The 11,940-nt window shown below is 30.4% G+C and overlaps 1 protein-coding gene across 1 annotated transcript; it reads left to right on the forward strand.

Annotated features, from left to right (window-relative positions):
- The first annotated feature begins 7,053 nt into the window (after positions 1 to 7,053).
- On the forward strand, positions 7,054 to 7,808 carry LOC105786789 (uncharacterized). Its single transcript, XM_012613269.1, has 2 exons — positions 7,054 to 7,490; positions 7,589 to 7,808. The coding sequence occupies exons 1-2, from the start codon at positions 7,054 to 7,056 to the stop codon at positions 7,806 to 7,808; spliced, it is 657 nt and encodes a 218-aa protein (XP_012468723.1).
- The last annotated feature ends 4,132 nt before the right edge of the window (positions 7,809 to 11,940 follow it).

Consider the following 11,940-nt stretch of genomic DNA (forward strand, 5'->3'; position numbering starts at 1 on the left):
CATATGTGGACTTTTATTAATTTATATAAAAATAAAAGATAATAATACCTAATAATAATATAATTTACTTTGTAAAAACAGAGACTTTTTAGTAATTTTTAATTGAGTTGGTTGAGATTAATTTGTTTAGTTAAAGAATTTAGAGTAAATCACAATATTAGTCACTCAATTATGAGTAAATTTTTGTTTTGGTCTTAGATGCTCACAATTCTGATTATCGGTCTTAGAGTACACTAGAATATCGTCGATAAAGGCTACGACGAATTGATTTAGATACGGCTGAAAAACCCGATTCATCAGATCCATGAATGTCATCGGAGCATTCATCAAACCAAAGGACATTACTAAAAACTCGTAGTGCCCATAACGAGTCCTAAAAGTCGTCTTAAAGATATCAGCTTCCTTAACTCTAAGCTGATGATACCTAGAGCGGAGATCTATCTTCGAAAATACTGAAGCCCCACGAAACTGATCAAACAAATCATCGATCCTCAGAAGTGGGTACTTATTCTTTACCGTCAACTTTGTAACAACCCGATTTAGACCCTAGTCGGACAGTGGTTTCGGGACCACGAATTTGAGTCAAAAAATATTTTAATATTATTTTCTATGCTTATAGTATGTGAATTGACATGTGTAAAATTTTCGTGAATTAATTTATCCGTTTGTGTGCTTAATTTGAGAAAATGGCTAAATCGCATCAAAAGTAAAAGTGACATTCTCATTGTTAATATGCTAATTTGTTATGATTTGATTTATGGGAAGTCCTTAAAAGGTTAATATACCATTATAAGTGTAATGGCCCAAATTTGCCCGGCCCAAAATCACAAATAAATAAACCAAATCAAAAAATACAAAATCCAAAAATCCACTTAATCTTACCCAATACACCACCTAATTACATACCAAAAAAATTAAACCTAAAACCCAACTACAAAATAGCCCAAACCCGAATTTCCTAATACCCAATAAGGCCCAAACCATTGACCCACATACCTAGCCCTAAAACATTTTCAAAACAAAACCCTAAAACAACTATCTGCCTCAGCCGCCGCTAGCCACGTACTAAGCTTTCCGCGCGTGACTAGCCTCCGTACGCAGCCGAGCCATACCACCACTCGTCCTCTCCACGTCACCGTGCCTCCGCACGCCCCATCCGAGTGTGTACCTGCAACAAAGGAACAGCAAAGTAGAAAACAAAGAGGCCAGCTAATAGAAAGAACAAAAAAACAGCAGAAAATAACAAAAAAAAAAGAGAAGAAGCGAAATAGATTTTCTTTTGTAACTTTCATTTTATTTTTGGTGATAAAAGCCATTTTTCGGCATTTGAAAGGAAAAACACACAGAGATCAATAGAGAAAAAAGCAAAAAAACTGAGTTTGGAAGGTGTTCTTTTCATCTTTTTCTGTGTTTTTTTCTTTTATGTTTTTTTATTATGAATCTTGTGTAACAAAAAAAGAAAGAGGAAGAGGAGACGACTTTCAATTTCTTTTGTGGGTTCATCGTTTATTTTTTTGCTTTCTTATGCATGAGATAAAACACAAAGAAAGGAGGGGATATTACCTTGACATCGGCGCCGTCGAAGCTCACTTCCTCCTCTGGTATGATCGGAGTCGAGGTGGAGAGCAGCTCTTGGGAAGGCAATGAAACCCTTAGGGTTTTTTTTTATCTTTTTCTTTTCTTTTTTATTCTGAAATAGTCAATAGATTAGCAAATTCTCTGGCTTTTATGACGCTTGTAAAATGACGCCGTTTAGAGGCGTGCGACCCGCGCGGTGACCCAACCCGGGGAGGATCCACGCACTTTTGCTCGTTGGTCTTTTTGCGCAATCAGTCCTCCTTTGTTTTGTATTGTTTCAGTTTGGTTTTCTTTAATTTTTGTAATTTATACCGTATATTTGGTTCCGATTCCAAATGGAACCACGTTCAAACGGTGTCGTTTCCCATGTTTGATTTTGGATATCCGGATCTGTGCGTCTAATTGCTATTTTAGTCCCTCATTTTTCAAGTCGATTACCAATTTAGTTTATCTTTATTTTTTATTTTTATTTTTATTTGTAATGTTTTATTTTTATTTTTATTTGAAGTCCAAATCATTTTTTAATCCTATTATTATTATTATTATTATTATTATTATTATTATTATTATTATTATTATTATTATTATTCATTCTTTATATTTCAAATCGCGTCTTAACTTTAACTTGATTTTTAATAGTATAGTTTTAAATCGCGTTAGTACTTATTTTAATATATTTATTTACGTCTATTTTAATACTTAGTTTGACATTATTTTTAAACCTATTATTAATATAATTTTAAGATGTAGTATGCTGTTATTTTTTAAATCATCATTAACTTGTTTTAAATTTATCATGCATTATTTTTAGTCCATTATATACTCTTATTTTCAAACTTAACATGTTATTATTTGATTCGTTATTTATTAATATATATATTTCTATAAGAATTTGATATAATTTGTATATATTTTAATGTTTTGTTTTAGGTTATATCTTAAAGTTCATTTTGTATATCTATATGCTAAATGTTTGTATAATAATTTTTCTTTTTTTAAATACTATTATTCAATGTTGTTATTTTTCACCTTAAGTCTATTTGGAAGTCATGTCTATAATTTATTGTCAATTTTATATAGAATATATTAATTATATTGTTTTTGTCTTAGTGTACCGTTCAAAATAGATGATTAGTTTATTTAGATTTGAGTTTTAATATTGTTATTTGTATAATGTGATTAAAATCATCGTTGCTATTCTTATTTGCATTTATCTATTGCTCATTCAACTATCTTGTTCATCATATTTCAACATTCAATCATATTACATTTGTTTTAAAATGGTGTTTCATTGAAACATTCAAATCATTTTATTTTCATAAATTTTTAAAAGTGCTCGGTTTTCAGGATTCTCGAGAGGATTGCGCCCTAACTTACTGGGCTTCAATTCTTTATGACGAGCCAAGTATTTATTTTGTAATAAAACCATACAAATTTCAAATAAAAAGCTCATTCTCGAGAATTCGATACGTGGTGTCCTAACGCATTGGATATGACATATTGTTTTCTTGAGACAAGGATTTTTCTAACAAATGGAAATAAAGGCAATATTCGATATTTAGGAATTTTGTGAAATCGAGCGCTAACTTATTGGGTTTTGTTTTGTTTTGTTTCATTTGACCTAAATAATCATAAATCCTTCTTAAAAAGCATAGGTTTTAAGAGTCAAGAGATAAATTTAATTTTGAGGATTTAAAATGCTGCATTCTAACTTACTGAGTGTGACGATTTATTTCTTTGAAATAAGTGAATCTCATCGTCTAATTCATTTTATTCAAAATAAAAGGATCGTATTTCAAAATCTTTTCAAAATTTCGACATTAAGACATTAAACAATCGATTCGGTACCAATTTTGGGCGTTACAAGGGTCCTAACCCTTCCTCGTGCGTAACCGACTCCCGAACCTATTTTTCTCAAAATTCGCAGACCAAAAATTATTTTCAGGGTGATCCGATCACACCACAATAAAAGATCGATGGCGACTCCCCATTTTATTTTCATTTTTAGTCGACAACAAACTTTTTTTCTTTTTCAAAAAAAATGGTTTCGGCAATAAGGTTAGTGGACATTTATGTCCATGAATTAAGTAATTTATATTAAGTTTTTATTAAGGTTAAAATAGTAAAAAGTAAATAACATGATATTAAATAAAATAAAACACAAAATGCCATGCATTTGGCTTTGTTTTTGCTGAAACTTGAAGAACAAAGAAGACATTTTTGTGTTTTAAGTATTCGACACTTTGGAAGCTAAAATTTGGTATGTGTTTTGCTTGGCTTTTGATAATTTTTATGTTTTTGTGATCGTTGCTTAGTATATTACCTAGCCCATGTATTAATTGTTGGAGTTGATTATGAATTTGAGAATTTCCGTTGTTGATAATGTGATGAATTTTTTGTTTGATGATGAAAAATAAATCTTGGTTGATAGATTATTATGTTTAATTAAGTGGTTTTAGTAAAAATGTGTATTAAGGATTAAATTGTGAATTTTGTAAATTGATGGGTCAAAATGTGAAATAAATGATAAAATTTTGTTTCTAGAGACCTAAGGTAGATTCTTCCTAACTAGGGTGTATTGAAATTTTGAATATTTTGAGTTGTATTGAAATAGGGACTAAATTGAGAAAATGTGAAATGTTAGGGGCTAAAATGAAAATTACCCATTTATGTGTTTTTGAATAAATTTGAATGAATATATGATTAAATAAGTCAAATTTATATTGAGTTAGATCAAGAAAAGAAGAAATCTGATTTGGAACGGTGGAAATTAAAAGTGGTCTAGTGGTCGTCCCGTTTTGTTCGTCTTTGTCCGAGGTAAGTTCGTAAGTGAATAATTGATGTTAAATTTTATGTACTTAATTTATACATTGCTGAATCGAAATGTATGTATGAATACTACAATGTCGAATTGTATTTAACATAGGAAAATTAATTTGATTAATTTACGACATCCAATAACTATACGAATCACAGCAATGCTGAAATGTGATATCGTGTAAGACCACGTCTGGAACGTTGGCAGCGATTTGAGATTTACGTGTAAGACCATGTCTGGGACATTAGCGTCATATATGATTACATGTAAGACTCTGTCTGGGACAGTGTCATCATTATTTGATTACATGTAAGACCATGTCTCGGACGTTGGCGTTGTACGAGCTTTTGAGCAATCTGAGCATCTTTTCTTTGAATTCGAATGGTATATCGAGAAATTATATGGCAAAAACTGAATGTGTGTTTGAATTGAACAATTTCAGGTATGTTTGAATTATACGAAGTTGAAAATAAAGGTAAGTATTATGTATAGCATGAAAAGATGAATGAATAACTTATATATGAGTATATATATGTATGTGTACGAGATTTGTAAAATTCAGCCTACTTGTATAATTTGTATGTGTATTTTGAAAACTATTTGCTTACAACTTACTAAGCTATTTAAGCTTACTGTGTGTTTGTTCATTCATTGTTTATTAGACTTTGGAAGCTAATTACGAGCTCGGGGATCATCAAGAAAGTTTGTCACACTATCGATCTCAATCTCGGTATTTTGAAAGCTTAGAACTTTGAACATATGGCATGTATAGACTAGTTTTATTATGTTTGGTTTTGATAATTGTATATACATATAGCTATGCGAAAATGGCTTGATCATGATGCTAGTGTTGTGTATATTCAGTCATGGTATAAACTCATTTTGGTTAGTATGTTTAATGGCTTGTAAGTACAGTGTTTTGGTTACCTGTCTTGATTGAGTAATATTATGAAAATCTTATGATTAGCTCATCTTTGGTAAGCTTGATACATGGTGTGTTATGTCTTTGTGGATGGTTTTATAATTCGGCTTAGTAATGAAGTAAAATGATGATTAAATATTTGATTGTGTATTGTTTGTTTTGATTCAGTTATAATGGCAAACTATGTACATATATTATGCTTGAATGGTTGGCTAGTTAGGTACGGTTGGTGGAAGTAAATATTGAATATGTTATATGATTATTTTGGTTGATATGCTTTGTTTGAGATTAAGTAATGAAAGATCAAAATGTTAGGTTTAATATTTGAGTTTCAAAGTGTGCCATATATGAGGTTAAATAATTTGGTATATGATAGATAGGTACTTTAGTATGAATTGTTTGACACTAGTGTTTAAAATTGGTAATAATCATAATTGAATATGTTAAATGGAGATGCTTGTTTATGTGTATTATATACGCATACCTATTATGTCGTGTGGAAGTTTAAATATAGATTAGTATGTATAACATGTGAAACTGGTATGGTTATGAAATATTTAATGAATTAGGTTAATATTGATTCGGTAAATATACATAGAAATGGTTTTTGTATTTAGGGTAAAATGCGTATATTATAATGACACCAAAAGTATGTTCGGTTATATTGTAAAGTTGCTAATGTAATATATGTGAATGGACATTATTTGTATATATCGGTTCGATTGGTTTCATTATGTGCATATCTGAAGTAATGAAATGAAACGTTTGATATTTAGCTAATGAAATTATGTTCGATATATTTTACGTATATGAAAAGTAAGGATATATGCTTGAATATAATTTAATTATTAAGTATGTGAACATGGCTTTTGATGTATACAATTTTAGTTCGAATTTGATAATTATGAAACATGTTCAATTGAGTTTTGATGTATGTTAGCTTGATTCAAAATTTAGAATTGGTAACCGAATTGAATTGGTTGAATTTTGAAGTATGCCTATTTGCCATTCATGATTAGTAAAGTACAACTGATTTGGATTGACTTTATGATTCATGTAATCAAAATTAGTATAAGTGAATTGTGGATATTCGAGTTTGATAATGTTATAAATGAATCGTTATCCTTTGATGCATGAAAGGTGATAAATGACCGTACTTAACTGTGTCTTGTAGGTAATGCCTCGTAACACTAGTCCGATGACGGACACAGGTTAGGGGTGTTACATTTGACTGGTATCAGAGCTACAGTTTAGTCGATTCTAGGACTAACGTAGCGCGTGTGAGTCTAGCTATACATGTCATATTCTTATACTGCGATAGTGTGATGATTCTTGACATTTGAAAATGTGTTTTCGTATAGTAAATAGATCCCGATCGAGCCGTAGCAGATGATGTGAAAAGTAATGCATCCGCGCTCCCACTCAAGGGGCAGTGTAATTTGATTCTATACCTATTTCGAGTAGCCATGAGGGAGAGGCTAAACAAGTCTTCTTCCAAATGATGAACGAGTAGTTCACGGAATTCGTACGAATGAATCCGGCTGCTCAACAACCTCTGCCCCTGCCTAATCCCCCTCAGACTTCTGTTGTACCTCCTGTTATGAATTCGATTTTGATGAATAAGCCTTCGATTGATAAAATTTAAAAATATGGGGCCGAAGAGCTCAGGGCCACTAATGATGATGCTGAGAGAACCGAGTTTTGGCTCGAGAATACCATCCGAGTGTTCGATGAAATGTCTTGTACTCCCGAAGAATGTGTTAAATGTGTTGTTTCTTTGTTGAGAGATGCAACTTATCAATGGTGGAAAACTCTGACTTCTGTTGTTCCGAAAGAACGAATTACCTGGGATTTCTTTCAATCTGAAATCCAGAAAAAATACATTAGTCAGAGATTTATTGATCAAAAGCGAAAAGAGTTTCTTGAGCTTAAACAGGGTCGTATGTCCATAACGAAATACGGGCAAGAATTTGCTCGACTAAGCCGATATGCACGAGAATGTGTATCCACCGAAGAAATAATGTGTAAAAGATTCGAAGATGGTCTGAATGAAGATATTCGTCTGTTAGTTGGTATTCTGGAGATAAAAGAGTTTGGTGTACTTGTTGATCGAGCATGCAAAGTCGAGAACTCGGTAGAGGGAAAAGAAAAGTTGATTCTGAAGCTAGAAATGTGAGAAGGAGATATTTGAGTAAATCATTTTAGTCTGCACCAAAGAAATTTCGAGAGGATTATAGCCGTTCAAAGGCTAATGCGGGACATTCGAACAGAGATCGAGCTAGATCGCATTTGAGCTTCAAAGCTCTAGCTACTTCTGTTGCTAGTGTTGGAAATGTCCGATCTGATAGAACTGGGTGCAGGCATTATGGTAAACGACATCTGGGTAGTTGTAGACTGAATGATCGAGCTTGTTTTAGATGTGGATCTTTAGATCACTTTATCCGAGACTGTCCCGAGTTTGCTGAACAAGAGATTAACTCCGTTTGTTAACTTTCTTAACATATTAACTCCTTTTGTTAGGTGGTTAGATAATTACGATTATATTCTTGAGTTTGAGGTTCCATTATTTTTATAAGCATATTATTATTTTTCTTTCAATAAATGATATTTGAAAGAATTATTTGATTTTATAAATAAAAGAGTTAAAAATAAAAACACATTAATTAAAAATAAAAATAATTAAAAATATCATCAAAATATTAATTAAAATAAAAAGCTTGAAACAATATGAAATAAAAAATATTAATATGCTTATAAAAATAATGGAACCTCATACTCAAGAATGTAATCACAATTATCTAACCATCTAATGAAAGGAACTAATATGTTAAAATTATTAATTAAAAATAAAAAAATTTTGAAGCAACATGAATTGAACTTAAGACCTAAGGATGTAATTACAATTATCTAACCATCTGACAAAAGAACTAATATGTTAAAATACAAACAAATATGAGTAGGAGAGGAATCGAAGCCGAGATTCAAAGATAAAAGCACTAGCATTTAACTATCTAGCCAAAGCCGAAAGCGCATTTAGCTGGAAGCATTTTCCTAACATATCCACTGAAAACGTGCCCAACTGGACACATTTTCCCTTTCTCTCTTCAAAATCGGCCTAATCCAGTAACTTTTGCAAAAACCAGTCTAATCCAATAATTATGGTTAAAAATCAGCATTTTTGGGTCATTTACCCATTATAACTTCTATTATAACTATTATTTATGGGTAAATTGCAAAAATAATCATTCAACTATGCTTTTGGTTCTATTTTGGTCACTCAACTATTTTTTGTTTTTTGAATTAGTCACTCAAATTTTCGAAACTAAATATTTTAGTCACTCTCCCGTGAGGTTCTGTTAGATGAGTGATGGAAAGCTGATATGGCTCTTTTAGCCTAATAACAATTTTGACCTTCCAATGTTTACACATTCTACCAATTTGATCTTAAATAAAAAAAAATCAACAAATTCATCCCTCAATGTCTACAAAATTTGTCATTTGAGTTCAAAATCTAAAAAAAAATTAATTAATTTTAGCCCTCAACATTTATAAAATTTATCAATTTAAATCTATTTCCAAAAAATTCAAAAAATTTAAGAAACTCCGTTTTAATATTCAATGTACCTCCAAAACTCGCTAAACAAGAAAAATATTTAACACCATTCATATTGTGCTCATTTTAAACTAATGTCACTTTTATGAATATGGTAAAAATCAAGTTGGTTTAAATCCAACTATCTAAGTGACATATTTTAGATTAATATTATATTCTTTAATTAAATTTCTCTAAAAAATCAACAATTTTTTAAACTATTACAAAACAATTATTTTGAATTTTTTATATTTTAAAAATATATAAAGACCCAATCTTCAAGTATAGAAAACAATGCAATGTGAACTCTTTCGTCAAATGGAAAACCTAGAAAAAAGAATTGTATTGTTTTTTTCCAACTTGAACATGTCATCGGTCAATTCCAAACTTAGGTAGTCTAAGTACGTCAATTGAACGACCAAAGTCCCAAAAAATCTAGTTTAAGAATTGAAAGCTCGTCTAGCTAGGTAGTCTAAGTACGTCAAATGGAAGAGCTTTTCTTGTCAACTATCAAGATAATCTGTAATTTAATAAATAAAAAATTAAATTATGATAAAAAATTAGTACACCCATTTACAAAATACCAAAATTACTAAGGCATGTCCTTAGAAATTATGATATATACCGAAATATCTAATGATATGCATTTATAAATTTGGATATACTACCATCTTTAACATTTTAAAATTGTGGTATCACCTTAGAAATTATGGTATGAAAATTGTGATATCACCTTAGTAATTTTGGTATATACCAAAATATTTAAGGATATAAGCTTAAAAATTAAAAATTTTGGTATATCAAAATTCTAACGATTATCCTAAAATTTTGGTAGATACAAAATATTTAATTATATAATCTTAAGATTTTGAAATTTTGTATTTGAGTTGTACCTAGAAATTTTTTCATATTAAAATATTTTGTTATATAGTAATTTAATTTTAATTAAATAATCAATTTTCTTGATAACATTTATTAACTAAAATAAAATAATTTTATTCGTTTTATTATTAATAAAAATATATTTAAAAATATTAAAATTAACTAATTAAAGAAAATTGGTTGAAAATATTCAAAATTTTTGGTTTCATTAGAATTCTATTGTAACTAGAGAAACCGATACCCAAATATCTAATTATATGAATTTTGGTAAATGACAAAATTCTGTTATATACCAAGATTTCTTATGAAATTCCATAGTAATATTGGTACTTTATTAGAAATTTTGTATAGTTTTGTAAACTCAAAATTTAGTATATTAAAATTTCTAATTATTGGGAAATGTGTTCATATTATAGTAAACATTTAACTGTTTATTATTTATTTGAACAATAAATAAATAAAGTTAATTTCACATTTCACTATTATGTCTTTTGTATTTATATCTTTTATATTTTGCATGTATAGCAAAATTGTGACAAACAAATATTAGCTTATTCATTGCCTAAGGTTCAAACTGAAGATAAGCGGCATTGTAATGAACGTTTAAATTGCGAGAAAGACAATTTACTTCAGTAGGTAATCCAAATGAGTTCGTAATCCCATAAAAGAATCAAAGTGAACATTTGATTCAAATACTGAGAAGGATTATTATGTTGTCTACAATTCCAATTGGAGAGATGACTAGTCTTGGTTATTGGAGCAGTTGACTCTACGAGTAGAGATATATATGTATTCATTGGTAGAATGATACATTAGACTGGGCCCAAGATGAATTAATTCTAAATCAGTTTGCGAATTAATTCACTTGTGACGTTCATGGTGTGATTTACCTAAATCCTGAGTTAGTCACTAACTATGCGCATGCAACTCATGTGCTTTGATATAAGTGGAGGCTTATACTCTAAAGATGATCGAGCCAATAGTCGGTATATTGGGTACATGACTTGTGTATGGCATGGATTTACTAACAACAGTGGAATTCATAGCGCAATTAAAGAGTTAATGATATCCTCTCATTGGCATTGTATGGATTGATAGATATGGAACGTGACCACGAGTTACTTGTTCTCGAACGAGTAATTTATCACAGTCATCTGTTGACAGTGATCATATTAATCATTACAAAGACACAACGGTGACAATGAGATAAAATAGGATTGTATTGAGTGAATGGACTTAACTTAAAGAAATCAAGGATATCATATGAAGGTAACACACACATGACGAGGTCATTGGACAAAATACTTGAATGGATTGCTTTCGTAAAGAGTATATAATAAGGAGTTTTCAATCATGGTACTTCTTATGGATTGACTCCATGATTAAGTAATTGCGAATTATCGGAACGATGCTTCTTGACATAATTGCAATCACTAGAGCCTAATTGTATATGTCTGATTTGTCTCTCCGTTAACTCAACAAAAGCTCGATCGGATTGCATTTGAATCAGAATAAAATTCTACGACTTTGGGAATAATTTAATTGAATCTATTTATTCGATGTGGAATTAAATTAGGTGGTTGTAAGATTTGTTCAATTAGAGGATTTGATTAAAGAATTTTTTAAAAACATTAATTTGGAAAATCTAAGTAGTTTTTGGAAAAATTAATTTTGATCAAGTAAATAAATTAATCAAATCAATTAAAATTAATATGATATTTTAGAAGTTAATTTTCAAGTCAGACAATTGGCCTAATGAGTAATTGAACTTGAAAATTGGACCTAAGATCGTAAATTGAGCCCAAGAGCCCAAAACTGAGACCAAGACCCAAAAACTAGTCGAATTGGGTCTGGTATGTGAAACAGATGGCTAGACCGGACCGATCGGGTCATCATTAACCCGAACCGAACTGGCAGTAGCCAAATTGGCTTGCGGTGTCGTAAGCGTTTTGCACCTGCATCACTGAACACGGTGGTGCCGATGGTTGCGACGGCGATGTCCTAGTGGCTAGCGACAGTTGGTCATCAATGGTTGAGCAGTGGAAGAGTTACACTCCTACTGGGACTCTACCAAAGAATTTTATTTCAAATTACTTATTTCAAAAATAATATTATTTTAATAGTTTAATATTAAATTTATTTTAATAC

The sequence above is a fragment of the Gossypium raimondii genome, chromosome 1, assembly GCF_025698545.1.
Source record: "Gossypium raimondii isolate GPD5lz chromosome 1, ASM2569854v1, whole genome shotgun sequence".
Taxonomy (NCBI): domain Eukaryota; kingdom Viridiplantae; phylum Streptophyta; class Magnoliopsida; order Malvales; family Malvaceae; genus Gossypium; species Gossypium raimondii.